Source organism: Aquila chrysaetos, chromosome 16, assembly GCF_900496995.4.
Source record: "Aquila chrysaetos chrysaetos chromosome 16, bAquChr1.4, whole genome shotgun sequence".
NCBI lineage: Eukaryota > Metazoa > Chordata > Aves > Accipitriformes > Accipitridae > Aquila > Aquila chrysaetos.
The window spans coordinates 4,742,926-4,761,865 of record NC_044019.1 but is presented as its reverse complement, the minus strand read 5'-3'; the positions used below and the strand labels follow the sequence as shown (position 1 = coordinate 4,761,865).

The 18,940-nt window shown below is 53.9% G+C and overlaps 2 protein-coding genes and 1 long non-coding RNA gene across 6 annotated transcripts in view; 1 reads left to right on the top strand and 2 right to left on the bottom strand.

Annotated features, from left to right (window-relative positions):
* The window catches only part of WDTC1 (WD and tetratricopeptide repeats 1), a 32,515-nt gene extending 29,531 nt beyond the window's left edge, over positions 1 to 2,984 (bottom strand). Inside the window, exon 1 of one of the 4 annotated variants that reach the window (XM_030039845.1) lies at positions 2,897 to 2,984. The gene's annotated coding sequence lies outside the window, so the exon portion shown is untranslated. Of the gene's footprint in view, positions 1 to 1,508; positions 1,639 to 2,587; positions 2,837 to 2,896 lie in introns of those variants that run through there. The other 3 variants (XM_041129402.1, XM_030039843.2, XM_030039846.2) reach the window with 3 other exon arrangements.
* A 6,205-nt stretch (positions 2,985 to 9,189) lies between these two features.
* Positions 9,190 to 18,940, top strand: part of SLC9A1 (solute carrier family 9 member A1) — a 31,393-nt gene continuing 21,642 nt past the window's right edge. Inside the window, exon 1 of the mRNA XM_030039842.2 lies at positions 9,190 to 9,685. Coding sequence (XP_029895702.1) covers positions 9,349 to 9,685 — 337 coding nt within the window. The 5' untranslated portion in view covers positions 9,190 to 9,348. The remainder of the gene's footprint in view (positions 9,686 to 18,940) is intronic.
* On the bottom strand, positions 10,247 to 11,931 carry LOC121233871. Its single transcript, XR_005934159.1, has 2 exons — positions 11,237 to 11,931; positions 10,247 to 10,400 (listed from the first exon to the last, which is right to left on the bottom strand). It is a non-coding gene; the product is annotated as an uncharacterized LOC121233871 (long non-coding RNA).

Sequence of the window (18,940 nt, the reverse complement as noted above, 5' to 3'; positions counted from 1 at the left end):
CTTAGACACATACAAGCTTCCGACCATGAAGCCCCTTCAAAGAGTCTGTCCACTTGTTACCACTAAAGGCATTTAAACTGGTATAGGATGCTCCTCTTTCAGCAAAACCACCGTGCAAATTCTGTTTGCTTTTAGATATATTGTTTCCTAAACCATTCAGGCAGTTCTCTGGCTTTTAACTAAACCTGCACAACCAACTCATGAGAGGATTAAGTCCCAGTGACAAGAACAATTTAGGATAAATCTGCACTATTGCTACCAGTGATGATCCCACAAGCAGCTTCATTTTGGCTACATGTAAGAGATCATCATGACCTTTTTTGATTATTTATTAGATGACACTGGAGCATGTTTCTCCATCAACCTTCAAGAACAACTCTGTGCTCAATTCCAAGCAAGGACAACCTTCCCTCGTCCCTCACTGTTCCAAACCTGCCTGGAATACCCCAGACAGGACTAAAAACCTGGGATCCAGTTAAAGCTGTCACCTCATCCACAGTAACAGCCTCTTCTCAAACTACACCCTGAAGCATAAAGAGGACCACCCCACCTGCAGTTAGCTGTAGTTGGCTCATTGGACTCTTCTGTTCCTGCAATGCAAAGCTCCAGAGGCAGAAAAAGAACTTTCGCAACACTTGGCCTTTAAATTTGCAGTCAAAAATTAACAAGCCACAGATTTCTGCAGGCTGTGGGCTCAAAATCTGCTAGGCTGTATTTACACTGACAGTAACTTAAGAGCCCCTTAAGCTCCTGGAAAAGTACACCTTCAAAGGGTGCTTCTGGCTATGGGGAGGAAGGGGAGTAACAAAATTCTCTGGCTTTCCCCAGCTGGCTCTTCTAATTTTCCCAAAACAATTGCTCTAAGTCTGGAAACAAAGCCTCAACATTGATAACGCACACAGAAATTCAGTCGGTTTTAATACTGAACGCTCCCACTGCAGCTAGGATTTGGGGAGCTGCTCTTTTGCTTGAATGTATTTTCCCCTCGCAGAGCCACCTACACACACACACCCCTACCTCACCTACACACACAGCAATGCATGGACACAGAGAAGTGCCCTGCAGACATGGGCTTCAAAGTTCAAACCTGGGGACCACTGCCCTTCAGAAAAGCTCCATCAACACTAGGAAACACCACAAAGCAGCAGGACTCAAATTAGCAATCTTAAATAAGCAATCCAATTCCTAACTGTTTAGGTGCACCCAAGTTTCTCAGTCTCCAAACTCAAGGTCATTGAAAAAACCAGCACTCTGCACACTACAAGCCTTGCAGATACACGACTCATCCCAAAGGAAGATTCCTATGACCCTTACCTTAAGCATCTATAAATTACTTCACCCATCCAAACACCACCTAGGACCCCACTCAGCAGGCTTCTTTAGCCTCACAACTTATTTTCCCTATCCTCTTTACCTTGACTTTCCAAGAGGTCACGGATCAAATTAAAATATATACACATAAATAGGTAGATTTTTTTAACAAACCTAGCAAAACAAGAGGAAGTTACCTGGTTAGCAGCAGACACCTCATAAAAAGGTTTTGCTACAGCTGAAGGAGTCGCCAGGAGCAGCAGTCGCTCCCCAGGACAGATGGCTCAGAACACGGAGCCAGCCAACAACAGAGGAAGGAGTTGCTTGCAAGAGAGGTGGACAGGAGAAGAGGTAGGATCTGAGACCCGACAGGCCCAGTACAAGAGGACGGTAGTGTCAAGGAAACTTTGATATGCCCCCAGATGCTCGCCCACATGGCGCTTATAGCTCAGCCAGCAGCCCTGTGAGCTGGCATCCTACCTCTACCCTTCATCCTCCAGCTGACACGGCCATCCACAGGAAGAGAGGGAAGATGCAAGACAACACCTCAGCCCCAGTACAAGTAACAGCCCAATGCCAGGACTCAGATGGCCCAGTAGCTCCAGGAAGGAATTCAGCCAGCAGACACTGGTAGAGGAGGAAAAGCTGATCTCCTCTCCAAGGAAAGCAGCTGCAGAAGACCCACTGGGGCAGGGGAAAGTTTCACATGAAGGCTTTAGCAAGGGAAAGGTGAGCAGGGGAGGGAGCGGGGCAGAGTCAGCCCTTAGGAAAGGGGAGAATAAAGTGAGGACAGGGGAGTGCCAGCTGTGGGAGGGGGGGAAAGAGAAGTCAAAAAGGCAGGGGCTAAACCTGGCAGAGGGGCAGGTACCAGCCAGAGGATGCAGGTATCAACAGGGCTGGGGGGAAAGAAGTGCTTGGTTAGAGGGGGAGGGCAGGCAGAAGGGATGGGGAAAATGGGGGATGAAGGGCTGGGGGGGGATGAGGGGCTGGATAAAGGAGGGCTTCTTAAGAGGGATGGGGTCAGGCTCCTGGAAAGGGGGCGGTGTGGGAAGATAAGAAGGGGGGTGGGCACCTGACAGGGCCTGCGGTGGGGGTAACTGACAGGAACGAGGGGGACAGCAGGGGGCACGAGGAGAAAAACTGACAGGAAAGGGAGGTAAGGGGCCGGGGCGGGGGGGGGAATAGCTGGCAGGGGAGGGGGGACGGGGGGGATAGCTGGCAGGGACGAGGGGCTGCGGGGGCGGGCGGGGCCCGGCCGGCCCGCCGGACCCGTTACCTGTCAGGCCTCCCCGGTGCGGGCGCAGCGGGCACTGGAAGTTGCGAGGCTCCATCCATGCGGGGGGGAGAACGGGACCGAGCGGAGGGGGGGGAGCCAGAGGGGGCTCCACAGGAGCCGGGCGCCGTCCCCGGGGCGCGGGGAGGGCCCTCAGGCGCGGCCCGGCCTAGGCCCCGGCCGTGCCCCCCCCCCCCCTCCCCTGTTTACCCCCTCCAGCTGTCCGGGGCTCAGCAGCACCCCCCGCCGCCGCTCTCCCCGCGCAGCTCTGCGCATGCGCCACGCTAACTGCGCCACCACCCCCTTGCTCACCCGCAGCAACCCCGACTCCACGCAAACGGCGTAAATCGCTTTCCGGAATACTTTCCCGTCCTGCCCTCCCGGCCGCCGCCGCCCCGTAATTGACAGCTCCCCTAACCAAAGGGAAGGGGAGAGCGTTTTCGTGCGGGCTCGACCAGTCGGCGTGGAGGGGGGGCGGGAGGACGGTGCCGCGAAGGGGGTGCTGGGAGTTGTAGTCGGCGGAGGGAGGGATGGCCGCCTGCCTTGAGGGGGGGGTCTCGGCCCGCGGGGCTGGAGCCTCAGGGCCCGGTCACATCCCTCTGTCCCTCCCGCGGTTCTCCGTCCTCCTCCCCCCTTCACCAAACCCGGAGGCTGCTTAAAGCCAGCCCTCGCCGGGCCTGGAGCCCCTCAGCTGGCAGGCCGCAGCGGGGCCTGGGCCCCACCTGCCTCACACGCTTGCCCCAGAGGGTGCCCGGCCTGCGCCTCAAACACGGCCTCGATGGGGGGGCTTGGGCTTCGCGGCCCCCTTTCCATAACCCTGCGGTCCTCCCCTGGTTGCTGGGGCCGGGAGCCATGCCGCAGGGATCGCCCTGCGACAGGGAAAGCCGCCAGGCCGGTGTCTTGGTGTGAAGTCCCCACAGGCAGCGAGTTGTGACCGAGGCCCTGCAGAAAAAAAAATAATCCCTGCCCGCCAACGTTTGGTGTTTCCAGCAGCAATTCGCAGAAGTGAAGCGCACAGCTCCCTCAGGCAGCACAAAGTTAGGCTGGGTTTTTTTTTTGGGGGGGGGGGGGAATATAACTCTGTGGAAAGAGCCAGGGGGTGGCAGTGTTCGCAAAAACCTTCCCTTTGCCTTGGCCTTCCAGCTGCCCCGCACAGCCGGCCGCTGGCCCTGGGGACACTGCCGGCAGACCTTGGGGCGAAGGCAAGGCTGGCATCTCCGCTAGTCCTAATTATCTTAACGCACTCTCCTGAAAAATGGTGTGTGTTTGTAAAATAAAAGTTAGGAATTCATCTCTCTGTAATTTATTTCCACAATTAAACATTCCCAAGTCTATTAATAAAGTGTAATGAATAGTTTAAATTTTCATTTAGAACTTAATTCCATGGCTCCTAGATAATCCCAGCTGCACAACAGAAGAAAATTGCTACTTGCCTATTCTCTGTTAACAGAAGGAGCAAAAAGCCCCTTAAATCAGACATTGCATGGAAGCGCGAGGACTCTCCCATACACCTCCAGACTCATAAATGACAGACCAACCATTAGCTGTAATGATTTGTCTTCATCTCATAACCCATTAACTTATTCAGCTGTTGTCAAAGTTCTTTACGGAAGAGAATTGTTAATTGTTGCCTCTGTATCTGTCCAGACTCTTTTAATTAACCAAGTAATAATCGGGATCCATCACTATCATCCTTACAACAGGGTTTTATCTTCTTTTCTCAGATGCCATCCTCTTGGGGATCTAAAGCTCTACACAGAAAATCAGGCAGGCTTTGGATGCCCTTGACATGTAAGTTTTACTCGCTGACAGACAGAAAATTGGGGCACAGGAGCTTGATTTTTTTCCGAGCTAGTGACGGAGAGACATAACAGTGGCTGAAGCCAAAGAGGACCAGGGGTACTTGCTGGTTCTGACTGTCAGAGCTGAAGTTTTCCGCTGCAGTCTCAGAAGGAACTGGAGACACACTGGGGAATGTAAACAAAGTGTTGTCCTCCCAGCACCCAACCTCCTGCAGTATGAACACCACCTTGAAGAGTATCCTTGTGAAACAGGGCTGTGGAGTTTTCAGTCCAAAGAAAGGTACAGGGAGCAAGGAATAAAACTGCTTGAGAGTTGGACTTGCCCTTCTTACAACATTTGAGCGAAAACAATTTAAGTCATACAAAAGGCATTTTTTAATGCTTTCAGTAAATATGTCTCCTATTCTGTCCTCAATCTATGCTACACACATTAAAAAAAGACAATTCAGTGTAAAAAAACCCACAACATGCACACAAAAGTTAAATTTTACACGCTGTGCCATAGTTAGGAAGTCACAGCGCACACATACACAGGTTCATAGCCATAGATCTTACTCTGTGAGAGAGAAGCAACATGGTTTGTCCTGCAGACACCTGGCCAGCAAACGCTGGAGCTGGACTAGGATTTGTTTGCAGGTGGAAATCTAGGCTAGAGCAGTTGAAATAAAATTTAAAGTCATGCATCCTTTACTTTCCACTTCCCTGTGCTGTTTATTGGGGCAGACCAGAGAACAAGAAAATCATCTGACTGAGAGAGAAAGCCTGACCTGCAGCCACTTTGCTCAGGCAATTGCAATTGAGTTGCAAGTGGAGATGGGGGAACAGGGGCAAAGTGTAAACAGAGAGAGGGGTAGCAGCACTGAGATCATCTTTATCAAATAAATACAGAGAGGATGAGAAAGAAAGAGCTGGGTCTAATATAGAAATGGACTGTAAACTTATAGAAACATTCTTTTAGCCAATGTGAGCTGCAGCCAGGACGTACAGCAAGGTCTGCACTCCTGGTTTCTTTGAGCAAATCTGCTGCTGATTCCTTGCACGACTTCAGAAAACACTTCCCTTCTGGTGTCTCTGCCTGGGTTTACCTCCCTGTGCAATGTAAATTATGTTTACTTTTTGATGATTAACATCTGCTGAAAAAAATTTAGACCCTCTGATCAAAGCTATTATGAAATAGCAAAGCTTCACGGAAGATTCTCTCAATATGAGGGCTGAATTCTGCATGATTTACGTGTGAACACAACTCGGGGCATTTGTTGTGTATTGTATTAGCGTGTGCTGGCTTATGAAGCTCTGTGTGCTTGCACGGCCTGGAGGAGCAGGGGGAACGCTGGTGTCTGGGTCAGAGAAGGTGCCCAGTTGCACAGCTGCTCAAAGGCAGGAGGTGTGAAGTATTTCCAGGGGCCAGGGAAAACAATTATGAACTTAGGTATATACACAGTGTCTGCTTTTGCCCTCCAAGATACAACAGGATAAGCTCTGGTGTATTATGTAATTTGCTTGATGGGACATTTCTAAAGCTCCCTCTGCTTGTTCATGCGGTTGTATTGCTCTCCCTTTGCAGGCTAAGAAGCTTAATCCTAATTACGCTCCCTCCTGGTGGGAGGATGGTGCAAGTTCCAAGAATCACGGCGAGCATCTCGGCTGGGCCGTGAAAAGCTGGAGGTAACTGGACTACTCTCCTAATGCAGGAAACACAAATAACTGAAAAAAGCACCAAGGCAGCTCAAGCCCCAAGGCCCTGATGGGCATATTTGCCACTGTCAGAGCACTGCAGTGCTGATGGATTAACTCAGGAACACAGATTTAATTGGATGTCTCCAGGTCTTCATCTCCCGATCCAGAGGAAACAGGAATATCTTTCCACTTTGTGAAGAATTTGCACCAACTGAAATCCTTCACGGAGTTCAACAGGTTGAAAGGCACTTGTCCAGCCAGTAGCATTCAGCCAAGCAGGTTGGGAACGTTCGCTACCAAAGTAGCAAGAAGTTAATTTGATGCTACATCCCCCACTGGCAAATGTACAATAGGCAGGTACTAAACGGTTCAGACCTACCCACCACGATTGCTGATTGATCCAGGCACAAAGAGGTAGAAAAATCTGACCCAGTTATTTCATGGGAACATCGTACCAGTTTTAGCTTCTAGGAACTGTTTCTGAAAGAAAACCAGCCCCCATGTTTTCTCCTGAACAAGTCTCTAGTTGTCTGCGTGCTGCCAGTGCACAGTCCTGCTTCAACCGAAACGCATACCAACCGCTGTCGTCTAGGATCAGGCTTCTCACCCAGATATGACTAAGCCCTTACAAAATGAGAAACACTCAGCATTTCTTGCTTAATTGGTAAAACAGATTAATTTGACTATCCAGAACATAACCAAGCGGAAGAGAGGAATTGACACACCTAGCTGGTTCCTGCTCAGGCTGATGATTCACTTTAATTGAGGGGTCACGTTTGTTGATGATTTCCACCAAGTAGCTGCAGCAAGGCTGCTGTGCTCCCCTCCTGTCTGCTGGGAAGGTGAAGGGCTGCATTCCCTGCAGCCTTCCCCGAGCGAGTCCAACCGCCAGCGCTTTGGGAGCTGATGCCGTCTTAAAACAAGAATGTAACCGATGCAAACCAGCAAGCGTAACCTTCAAAGCTCGAGTTCTAGCTGCCATGTGTCATGTCAAGGGCCCATGCCCTCCGTACACAGAGTGCCCCCAAGGATTAGGGGCTGCATCTTTACCAAAAGGCTCCTTTGCCCCTAAAGTTTAGCTAATAAATCAGTTAGAAACTCCCACCGGTTTTGATTGCTCCTGTCACACACATGTGACACTCAGGAAGTCAGTAGCAGAGCCAAGAAATCAGGGTGGCTGAGCTCAGTCGCACGGTGCCAAGCAACCCCCCCAATGCTACTCTAGCGGTTTTATTAGAGCCTTATCAGTTTTCCTGGTGACTCAGACTATGCTAGTGACCAGGGCAAAGGGCGAGGCGGTACCAATAAGCACAGATGAGGTTACAGCACCATGTTGGTCCAGAATAGCAGCCAATGCTCACCAGGCCCGTCCCCCTGGAAGTCATCGCTCTGCAAATCCCACCACCCCAGAGGTCTCCCCAGAGCGGTGCCTGCATGCTGAGGCTAAGCAGACCGTGGCTGTCCATTTCCAAGCAGCAAACATGGAGGGGGCAGCTGGCTGCTCTGCTCTCCCCAATGGGCCCAGGGTGCTCTGCTGGCCCCACGAGCCTTGGCTGCCTTCCTGTTGGGTACCTGGGCCGTGCACCCACAGTCTCCCTGCCACCCCCACGCTGCTGCGCATGGTGTAGTGCTGCATCACCCCACTGCACCCCTCCAGCAGCAGGCACAGTCCACAGATTCCATTTCCCTCCCTTTCTTCTGCACCTTCCTGCCACTGCATTAGGGCCCCTTTGACTCCTTGCACCTCCCTCGCCTCTGTGCACCCCTCCTTGCATTTTCACCCCCTCGCTTCCTTGTGTCCAACCTTGCATTAGCACCCCCTGCCTCTCTGTACCTCCCCTTTGCATTGCACCCCCTTGTCTCCTTGCACCCCGCCTTGCATTACGCCTTCCTCCGATGCTTGCACACTTGTCCATTGCCTCTCCTCTGTGCACCCCCTTTTTCGTTGGATCCCACCTTGCCTTAGCACCCTCCCAGTTCTCTGCTCCCCCCTTTGCGCTGCACTCCAATCTGCACTGCACCCCCTCACCTCCAGGCACCCCCTTTGCAGTAGCACCCACCTTGCGTTCTACTGTCCTCCCCTCTTCATGCCCCTCCTTGCATTGCATCCTCCTCCTCCATGCACTCCCCCTCCACGCATCCCCTTTGCCCTGCACCCCTCTTGCACTAGCACCTCCAGCTCCCGCGTTCCCCCTTTTTCTGCTCCCACCCCATTCCACAACGGCACCCGGCTTTGCAGGGCACCCCCTCTTCCACTAGCACCCCCCCCACTCCCATGCTCCCCCTTTTGCACTGCACCCCTCCTTGCATTGCCCCCCACTCCACGCACCCCCTTTGCCCTGCACCCCTCTTCCACTACCCCCCCAGCTCCCACACTGCCCCTTTTCCTGCTCCAACCCCACTTTCCAGCTGCACCTCCTCTTCCACTAGGACGCCCTGCTCCCCCCTCCGCACCGCGCCCCGCTTTGCGCTGCACCCGCTCGCCTCCATGCACCCCCTTTGCCACTAGTGGCACCCACCTTGCCCTGGACCTTCCTCCCCTCTTCGTCCCCCTCTCTGCATTGCATCCTCCTCCTCCACGCACCCCCTTTGCCCTGCACCCCTCTTCCACTACCACCCCCCCCAACTCCCATACTCCCCCTTTTGCACCGCACCCCTCCTTGCATCGCCTCCCACTCCACGCACCCCCTTTGCCCTGCACCCCTCTTCCACTACCCCCCCAGCTCCCACGCTCCCCCTTTTCCTGCTCCAACCCCACTTTCCAGTTACACCTCGCTTTGCACTGCACCCCCTCTTCCACTTGCACCCCCCGCTCTGATGCTCCCCCCTCTGCACCGCACCCCCTCGCCTCTACCCACCCCCTTTGCCACTAGCGGCACCCACCTTGCCTTGTACCTTCCTCCCCTCTTCGTCCCCCTCCCTGCATCGCATCCTCCTCCTCCACGTACCCCCTTTACCCCGCACCCCTCTTCCACTACCACCCCCAGCTCCCCCCCCCCCCCCCAGCAGCACCCAGCTCCGCAGCCCACCCCATCCTCCCCGGCCCCCCCCCCCCCCCCCGGCCACCGCCGGCGGCGCTGCCTCCGCCCCTGCCTCCTCCCCGCGGCCGCCCCGGCCGCTCGGTGGGATGGGCCCCAGCTCCGCGGCCGCCCCAGCTGCGCTCCGGCTGTCGGCGGGGCGGCTCCTGCCCCACGCCGCCGGCGGGCCCCGCCGCCCGCCCGAGCCGCCCCCCCCCCCCCCCTTTCCTTTCCCCGACCCCCCCTTTTGCCCCCAGCGCCCGCCGCTATGGGCGCCGCGGCCCTGCGCGCCCTACCCTGGGCCCTGCTGCTGTTGGGGCCGCTGCTGCCCGGTCAGGGCTTGCAGGCCACCCCTACGTTGGCCTCCGAGCCCCCGCAGGGACAGCCGGTCCAGCTGCGGGGGGGTGAGATGGGGGGCTTTACCCCCGCGCCCCCCGCCTCCGCCCAGGAGATCCATCCGCTGAACAAGCAGCCGGCCAACGGTTCGGGCGAGGGGCACGCCAAGCCCCGCAAAGCCTTTCCCGTCCTGGGCATCGACTACACCCACGTCCGCATCCCCTTCGAGATCTCCCTCTGGATCCTCTTGGCCTGTCTCATGAAGCTGGGTAGGTTGGCGGTGCCGTGGCGGGGTCCCGGGGGAAGGGCACCGGGGAGGGACACCCCCCCCCCCCAGCACCCCGGAGAGGGACCCCTGGCTCCGCGGGGCAGGCATCCTCAGCATCCCAAGGAGGGACGCCCAGAGCATCCCAGGGTGGGACCCTCTGGCTGAATGGGACAGGCGCCCCTGAGCATCCCAAGGAGGGACCCTCTGAGCATCCATCCCAAGGAGGGACCCCCGGAGCATCCCAAGGAAGGACCCCCCCTGAACATCCCAGGGCGGGACCCCCCAAGCATCCCAGGGCAAATTCCCCTGCACATCCTATGCAAACCCCCCAGGCAGCCTGGGGCAGGGGTGGGCACTGCTCTCCCCACGACCTTGGGTCTGTGCCGTAGGCCTGGCAGGCAGGGCAGCGGCACCCCAGCCCCTTTGCTCGGCACGGGCTGGCTCGTCTCGCTGTCCGGGAGCGGGGCTGAAGATGCTCCCTGACCCCTGACCATCCTCTGCTTGGACCAGGTTTGCTTTCCTCCTTTTGGCACTCAGGCAGCAGCAGGGAGGAAGCGTCCAGTTTGTTTCTTTGCTTCCTTTCTTAACCACAGATGCCTTTTGTAACCTTGGAGAAGTCACTTAAAAATCTCCCAGTGCTTCAGCCTCCCCTTCCTCCCCCTCCGCAGCAAACCAGGGTGGGCAGCTGCCTCTGCTGCAAAGCGTCCGAAGGATTCCTGCATTAAAGATACCGAGCATCAGGGGCCAGAGGGCTGGGAAAAGTCACCCGCTACGATGACCCGCTCTGAGAAAGCATCAGTCTGCCGGGGCGGGTGTTGTTGACAAAGTGTTTTCCAAACTTCTGCAGCTGGATCAATACCAACTGAATTACCCCAAAGCGTGTGATGTGATGTAACTGCTCCGCACTTGCCGGCACCGGCGTGCCGGACCCGGCCTCCGGCAGTGCAGAGGTCAAGCTGGCCCCGGTCCCGTCGGTGGTTATAAAGCCAAGAGGGCAGGTGAAATGTTTGCCTGTTCCTGCCTTAGAGCGGGTGACGGGAGGGAAGGGAGCTCTGCGTTCATTTTGCTCCTCAGTTACCATCAGCGATTTAATAATGCTAACGGCAGCGCTCCTTATGGAGCACTCCAGCTTGCTGATTGAAATCTTGCTTTGGGAGCTTTTTTGAGCTGGTGCCTGCTGGAAACCGTGCCCTGTCCTGGCCCGGAGGGGTCCAAGAGACCCTCAGGAGCTCACAGACTCCCTGCCCAGCTTTTCCTAAAAATACCTCATCCCCTTCCCAGCCTGCTGTGAGCGTGCGTAGGCAGGTAAAGCCCCATTTTCACGATCACTCCTGGGTGTTTTATTTACATGTAGGTGCAGGAGTGCAAACACTTCAGACCCGGAGGCTTCCTGCCTGTCTGGGAGACAAGCGGTCGGGGCAGAGTGGAACCAGATGGGATCCGTGGGGTTTATCCCTTCCTGGCTTTACCCAAAATGATTTAAGGCACGTTTAGCTAGAAGGTGCCTTGCCATAGGCAACGCAGCCACGAAATCTCCTTTCCCAGGGCTCACCCAGCGCATGTTAAGCGACCTCTGCTAGCTGTTTGGGGCTATTGCACTGCGTTTTCAGTCCTCCTGCCTCACAGAGCGAAGAGTGATGAAATCAGAAGTATCTGTGCGGAAGCTGGTGGAGAAAGGAGGGGCTAACAGCGTTGGCCTGCAGCCCTGCTCGGGGCGTGCTTTGAGAAACAGCCACTGGAAAGCACCAGAATGGGCAGCAGAAAGTGGCTCCCCAGGGACGGACGTGGTGGGGGGCACGGGGACATCGCTGCCCGCCGGCTGCCCACCTCCCACGGGCACCCTCCATCATAGGCGCTGCATGAAGCTGTTTCTGCCGTCCTTGCCTGAAGTTAGGGCTCGTTTGTGCTGCAGGAAAAGTTATTTCTGGCGGTGAGCTGAGCCCCGTCGGTTCTTACGTGTTAAAAGTATTATGCAAGACTGCGTGTTTAAGGGGTATATTTTAGGAGGAGCTGCCTTGCAAGCTTGGCAAGGGTCCTTTGGAGATGGCAGGTGCTCTGCAGAGCTCCAGGGATGCTGATTATGCCAAAATCCATATCTTAGGTTACCTACACCTCTAACAGGGGCTTCGACAGCAGAGCAGTCCTGGGACATCCTTTTGCTTGGCCTCCTCTCCAGAGTTTTGAAGGGGATGGCGTTGCTTGTTCACATTGTCTTGGCATGTAGTTCCCAAGTTGCTGGTACAGCTGAATATTCAGGCTCCCTCTGCTCCTAACCTGCAAAAATGTCTCACTGATCAGTGTCTAAATACCGGCCCTCCTGACCCCACCCTGGATCAGAGGGTGTTGTTCAGGAGCAGAAAAATACACTTTTTTTCACGCAGGGATAACTCTTACACAACTGGGTGCCACTGCACGCCTGTGCAGTGCAACCTGTGATGGCAGGATGAGGCACACACATCTCCAGGCTCCCTAAACCGGACAGGGTTTGGAGCATCCAGTTTCCACATAGAGGGGAAGGGGGACGATGAGGAGGACAGGAATTTGTGGCACTTCCTCTCTCCCCCGTCTTGTTAGCATGCATTCATTGATGCATCAGGTAACCCTGCAAAACCCTGAGGTGCAAGGGACAAACATCTTTTCTCCAAGAGGGGGAATTCATGCAGCGTGGGCTGTGCATGACAGCTTGGCACCTCCTGACTTCCCTTCCCCAGCTTCTCCTCCAGCTCCGGATGCCCCTTTGCTGTGTTAGAGCTGGGGATTGAGCCACATGTTGCTGCAAAACTGAGAGTCTTCAACCCTATGAATGGTTTCTGGGTGTCATCCGTTGGCGTAGTGCAGGGTGACCATGTAGAGGAGCTCAGAAGTGCTCACAGGGCTCTTCTCTGGGCCAGGAGATGCAACCCAACCCTTGTCCTGTTGCTCAGTTTCCCCTCATCGCTCTTCACGCTTCAGACAGCTATTCAGGCTTAAATGAGTCCCGGCGTTGTCCCTTCCAGGTGATTTATCCTCTATCTAGCAGCCCTAACTGCAAATTTGTTTGGGGAATCAAAGGTGTGAGTTGAGCCCTTCCACTCTTGATGCAGTTTTTGTAAAATGCCTCAAAGGATGTTGATTCCCGGGGGATTCACCACCTGACAGGGTGGCTTTCTGGGACAGAGGGCCTTGTCACCCCAGTGTGTCCTGCAGGCATCAGCTGTTTCTGCTTTGCTAATCCCAGTAGAGAAGGGGAAGCCTGGTGCTGGCTGCTTTACTTAATACTCACATGGTATTTTAAGACTCGCTAGGGGAAGAGGCGGGGAGTGAGGGATAGCTACAACCATGCCTTTCCAAAGCCCCACCAGCTACGTGCAGACCACATCTGGTGATGGCTTGACTTTGCCAGTAAAAGTGGAGAAGCCAGCTGAGGTTTGGAACCGGACTTTGTCTCAACCTGTTGCATTGCTGCAGAAGGTCAGACCTTCGTAAAATGTCCAAATCAGAAGCCTTCTGTGCCCATCTTCGAGGTTTTGCAAGGATATTGTAAGGGTTTCCTTCGCGCTGTGCCCAAGGAGTGGTAGGGAAGGGCTGGGGGGTTTCTCAGCCCAAGAACCTGGTTTCCTGACTCTGAGGACCGACCTTTCGGCTCACATGGCTCCAGGAGTCGTTCAGGGGAATTCAGGTTTGACTGTGAATATTCTTCCGTTTCAGGGGAAAGGGAAGGAGTGAGTCAGGAATGTAAATAACAGTTTGTGGTTAGCAGTCCCTTTGCTGGCTGTGCGAACACGAGCTGGGGCCCGGTGGTCAGGGTTTTATTGCAAGCCACCAGCACTTACCCACCTTGGAGAAGAGTTGGGGTTACATGTGTTTCCCAAGCACATCTCGGGCCCTATCTTCTAAAGCAAAAAAACCACAGCAGTCATATTGCCATCCTGCATTTGGAGCCGCCTTCGATTGAGGCATGCCCTGTTGTCTGTCTGCGGGGCCGTCTGTCTGCACCAAACGGCTTTTCAGCATCTGAGAGCTTCCCAGCCTCCTTGGAGCACCCTGGCCATTCCACCTCGCAGCTCAAGTGTGTAGTGGGGAGTTGATTTCGTACATGTCCCTGCCAGAGACTGCTGCGGAGGGTCCCCGCGAGGCACTACTTCACGGCTGAGCTCTCTTACCCTGCTTTTGCTCGCTGATGCACGCTAGGCGCTAGCTCGCTGCCTGATGTGGTGCTCCGGTTGGGGTTGGAGCCTGTAGCAATCACTGAGTCATTGCTCTGTCTCTTCTTCTCCCTTCGCAGCACTCAGCTTTTTCGTGTGTCTGGGTCAGGACTGTTGTCTGGGGTGTTCCCCCTCCCTCCAGACCGTCTGACAGCAGCCAGCGCCAACCTGGTACTTGCAGAAAAATCACCACTGTGTGATTGTCGGGCTGGTGTAAAACGAGCCGAGGAGAGTCTTTGCTAAGCGAGCAGAAAGGGAGCCCAGAGCTGTGGACAGTGGTGTGTTATGTGGGGACACGCTGCTGCTTTGGGAGTTGTTTGGTGACACATCTCAGCCTGGTTTACTGGGCACGAGGCATCCCGGCGTCAGGCTTCGGTGTTCAGTGCCGCTCCTGCGACAGCGGTTGCCTTTGGCCAGTACCGACCATCCCCATCACTGCTGGTGGCTGGGGAGGAACAAGATTAAGGAAGTTCCCAGTGCCTGTGGGCTGGTGATAGGAGCTGGGAAAAGAAGAGCAAAACATGACGGATGCAAGTGGGGTTGTGGAGCCTCACAGAAGCTCTGCGCACGGCGGGGTGGCTCCTGCACATGAAGCAGCAGGGACGATTTCAAAATTGCCAGAGAAACATTTTTAGAGCCTGGCGGCTGCTGGCTGGCAACGACGTTTGGGTGCTAAAACACTTGGGTGCTTTTCAAATGTCTTCAGCAGCCCACATCCCTCCCCTGAAACTGGGGCTTTTGGAGGGGCCACCCCAGAGGTCTTACAGAGACCTGCGAGTCAGGAACTCGAGGGTTTGTTTGAGTGAGGCGTGATAAGTGGCATAAGAAACCTGTTGCGGTAGTGGCACAGGGTGTAGGAACTGGATCTTGAGACCAGACGCAGCAGAAACACCCCAGAGCAAAGCCATCGGTGTGAGGACACCAGTGCCGCCTGCAAAGCTTGGAAAGGGGACAGCAGAGAAGCGTTTGAAGACGTGCATCACCCCAGCCTTCGTCATCGTGTTGGAAATACGTGTGTCTGACGTACACGATGAGCGTGCTGGAAGTTATCTCTGTTGCCCTTCTGCCACCGCAAGGTTGGCTTCTCTTGGGCACCAGGCAGGGCTGTGCAGGGCAGGCTTCACTCGGCAAAAGCTTGGCTGGTGGGAAGGGCTGCTGGAGGTTTCCTGGGCTGTTTCAGCTGGATCCATGGGACTGATTGATGCGTACTCCCTCGCTGAGCCGGAGGGAAATGTTTGTCTTAAAACTTGCCCGCTCGCAAGCGGCAGCCCTGGGTTATTTCATGTGTGGGCTGCAGATACCGAGGTGGCGTGTGGTCTGAGATCACCCCAGATGTTTTCCCATTTGTATTGGTGAGCTGGTGGCTGTTCTGCAGGGGAATTGAGGCTTGATGAATAACTGTCAGGAAAGGATTTTGAAATACTGGTGCAGCTGGTGCCACAAAAGTGTAAATTGTCATGATAATGAATTTAAACACCCTCTTCTAATGCAGACTTGTTGCGTTCCTGCTTCCTTATTGGGGAATGATCCAAATGCATGCTGTGGTTTCCCTTTCTCTCTGCTTTGCCGTCTCAGAAAGAACAGCCGCGGCATTATTTTTCCTCCGTGGTCTGCCCATTGCTGGTGTCTGAGCAAAAAACCATCCCAACTGTTCCCTCCATGGATCCAAGAAAACCATTAGATTAATTAGGGCTGGAAGAGTGAAAGGTTCCCGCTGTGAAGTACGGGATGACGATGGAGTGGGAAAAGCTGAACACGTCTGTAATCACAGCCCATACCTCCCCGGTGAGCCCTAATGTCCATTAAAGCAGAATTACGCTTGGTTTGCAGCCATGGCTTTGCTCCCTGCAGGGACCCTGTTGCCCCCAGTGGTGCCCAGTTCTGCTTTCTGGACCTTGAGGCCACACAGGAACCGAAGCTGTTGTTTCATCCCATTTATTAATGAAGGCTTGGACACCTCATGCTGGGGGTCAGGGATGGGCTGGCTTCCCTCACAGTCTGCAGGTGGAATTTGGGATATGGGCATTGACTTGCCGAGTCCTGCAACAGCCAGGGCCTGGATGGGTGCTGGGCCAACTTTGGGGGAGATGCCCTGAAGTTGTCCCTCCCTGAGACCTCCAATAGAGCTGGGGTGGTTTGTGGGGTAGGAGCAGAACATGACGATATTTGGTCTGTTTGGTTCATGTCCTCTGTCCCAAATTGCCCAGGCACCCAACCGTGGCTTATCCAGAGGTGCTGGAGTTCCCTTGGGAATTAGTGGAGTGGAGAACGAGTCTTTTGTCTGCAATTAGTGTGGCTATTTAGAGTCCTTCGGGGTTTGAGAATTACACATGGGAGAAGGGGAAACTAGGTTGTGGTGGCGAGAAGGGGAGATGGTTGTTCTTCTGATTACAAGCGTATAAACCTGTGGCACCGAGGGACTGGAGCCCCTCTTCTGCAGAAGAGAGACACACGTCTCCGTGGCACTTGTATAAACCAGAAGCTCATTAGGCTTGCAAAAGAGTATTTCGTTAACATAATCCTTTCCCTTTTCCCTCCTGCAAGTCCTGGGTTTTGGCTGTAGACTGCAGAGGCGATGGGGGCTGTAGAGACTGTGCCAGGGTCATGCAGGAGTCGGTCCTTTACTAGAGCATCGTTGGAGCTGTGGGTACCGAGAGAGGAAACTTTAAAAGTAAGCAATAATGAGGATAAATTACTGCAGCTGTCTCGTAAACATTTGATTTCTTTTTTTTTTTCCTCTTTTGGGTCCCCAAGGCTTAATTTGTTCAAATAAAAACTGAAATCCATCTGGAATACTCTGTGAAAACACAGCCTTGCTGAGAGGAGATGGAGCTGGGTTACACCTCTCCCCTACGCTGCTTCGCTGGGCTGCCTGGGTTGTCAGCAGTTTCTTCTCGCCCGTCGGGGCTCAAAGCTGCTGGTGTAGGTTTGATGACAGCCTCAGTGTTTTGAAATCTGGGCTGGCCGGCTTCAAAGGGAACAGCAGAGGAGCAGGGAAGTTGTGGCGATGGTTTGACTTGGACCAAGCGCTTGGTCCTTTCGCTTCACAATGCCAGCCAATATACCGCCTTAGGCAAGCTGTATGATCTCCATCTATTCTACATGGCGTTTGATATCTTGCTTATCTCTTTAATTTCCCAACGTCTTCCAGTTGTGTGTTAATTGAGGGATGGCTATCTTGTCATGTTTTGTTCTTCTGCTCTTTCCTCGAGCAGTGTTTCTGCTTGGGAAGGAAGAAATGAAATTAAAAGCTCTACAGATGGGCATGCACACACACGTTGCTGCATGCTTGTCAGAAGAGGTGAGATCAAAGATTGATCATTGCTTGGTGTGGAATAGTGAGAATAAAGTTGATGGTATGTCACCTTTGGTGCTATGTCACCTTTGGTTCTACATCACCCCATGGCTTGGTGTTCCTTCCCAAGAAAGCCTTACTCACCTGCATGGTGGATTTGATAGGGGCAGGACTGACCAAAGGCTTGTTTGAAGTTGGGGTGATATTCTGAGATGCCTGAGTGGAAAGTTGGAGAATGCAAAGTACTTTTTTTAATTGGAAGAGAACAAATGCATTTTCTTGGGTTGCCCAGGAGTGACTCATAAACATCATAGCATCAATGGTCTTTGTCTCCAGAAAGTCGCAATACAATCAGCCTCAAGGGACAGCTCTTAAGTTCCGTTTAACAGAGGGTGCTGGTAGGGAAATAATTCCCCTCTCTCTATCAAACCTGCAAGATGCACATTTGCAGAAGCAGACTCCCTTTTGCAGTGAGTTTTTTTCAGTGCCTGGAATTATTCTGCATTTCAGAGTCACGACATGCTAAATCTTAATGATGTATTTGGAGAGAAGACAGCTTCCCACCCCAGTGCTGGAGATTTTAACAGCACAAATGCCACAGGCGCAGACTTAAGCACGCACAGGCCTTTAAAGAGAAGAGCTGGTGTATCCAGCCCTGCTAGTGCCTCAGTTTCCCTTGGGAGTGCTTTTCCCACGTCAGCCTCGGTCCCTGGGGGATGTGTTTTGCAATGTATGGGCTCCTCTCCTGTGTGTGAAGCGCTGCGTAGAGGGGAGAGCATCTGCTCCCAGGAGCACTTCTGTTACCTTGGCTGGGTGTGAAATAACATCGCCTGCATCCCGGCTGAAGGGGGATGCTGGAAGGCTGAAACGGCATCTGTCGGGGACAGGTCTCCAGCCCCTGGGTCTCGCTAGCATTGCGGTTAGCCGGTGGGGTCTCCGTGTGCCGGCAGCTCCTGCCAAAAGCTGGGGAAGAGGCAAAGGCGAGTGGGTGCTCGCGTTGGCTCTCGACTCACCGCTGGCGTGTGTTACGAGTGGTGTTGCTTTGTCTGGGTTTGCGAAGCCCAGTAGTAATCAGTGATAATTGCAATTACCTCCTCCCTCCCATTGGAGTGGAGACCAACAGGTTATTTCCTGAAAAGCTTTTGTTTGTCTTTCCTGCGCATGTTCCCGGTAGGAAATCGGCCCTTCCTGGGAAGGGCGATTGGCATTGCTCTGCCTGGGGAGTTTGTCTGTGGTCACCTCGGGCTGGCTCAGCTTTAACTCTTCCCACGACTTCGAGGGCCAGCAGGAAACGTGTATTAAATGCTGCACCATGTGATTGAGGGCAAGGAGCTGGGAGAGTGACTGGAGCCTTATTTTGGATGACCAGACTGTAGCCTTATTTTAGGTGACCAGGGACTGTCGCTTCACATTACCTTGAGTACCTTCTGCTCCAGAACAATTCAATATCTGCATTAAACAGAGTGAAGTTTAGCTTTGCACCATGTAGAAAGTAACTCAGAGGGTTTTATTGTAGAATTCCCCCAGCTTGAGGCAGACATGCTGTGCTGACCCCTCCTAACACAGCTATTCGTGGCATCCAGCGCGTCTTGCGACAGCTGAAGCAATCTGGGAAGAGCATGGCTGGTGACTGGTTATGTTTAGCTCCTAGCCCCTTTCCCTGGAGCATAAGCAGTTTTTCTAGACCTTCTTTTATTAGACCTCCTCAAAATGCTCAATTCCAGCTGCTGTCACTGTTCTGATGCTTTTGAAGGATATAAACCCAAATGAGGATGCT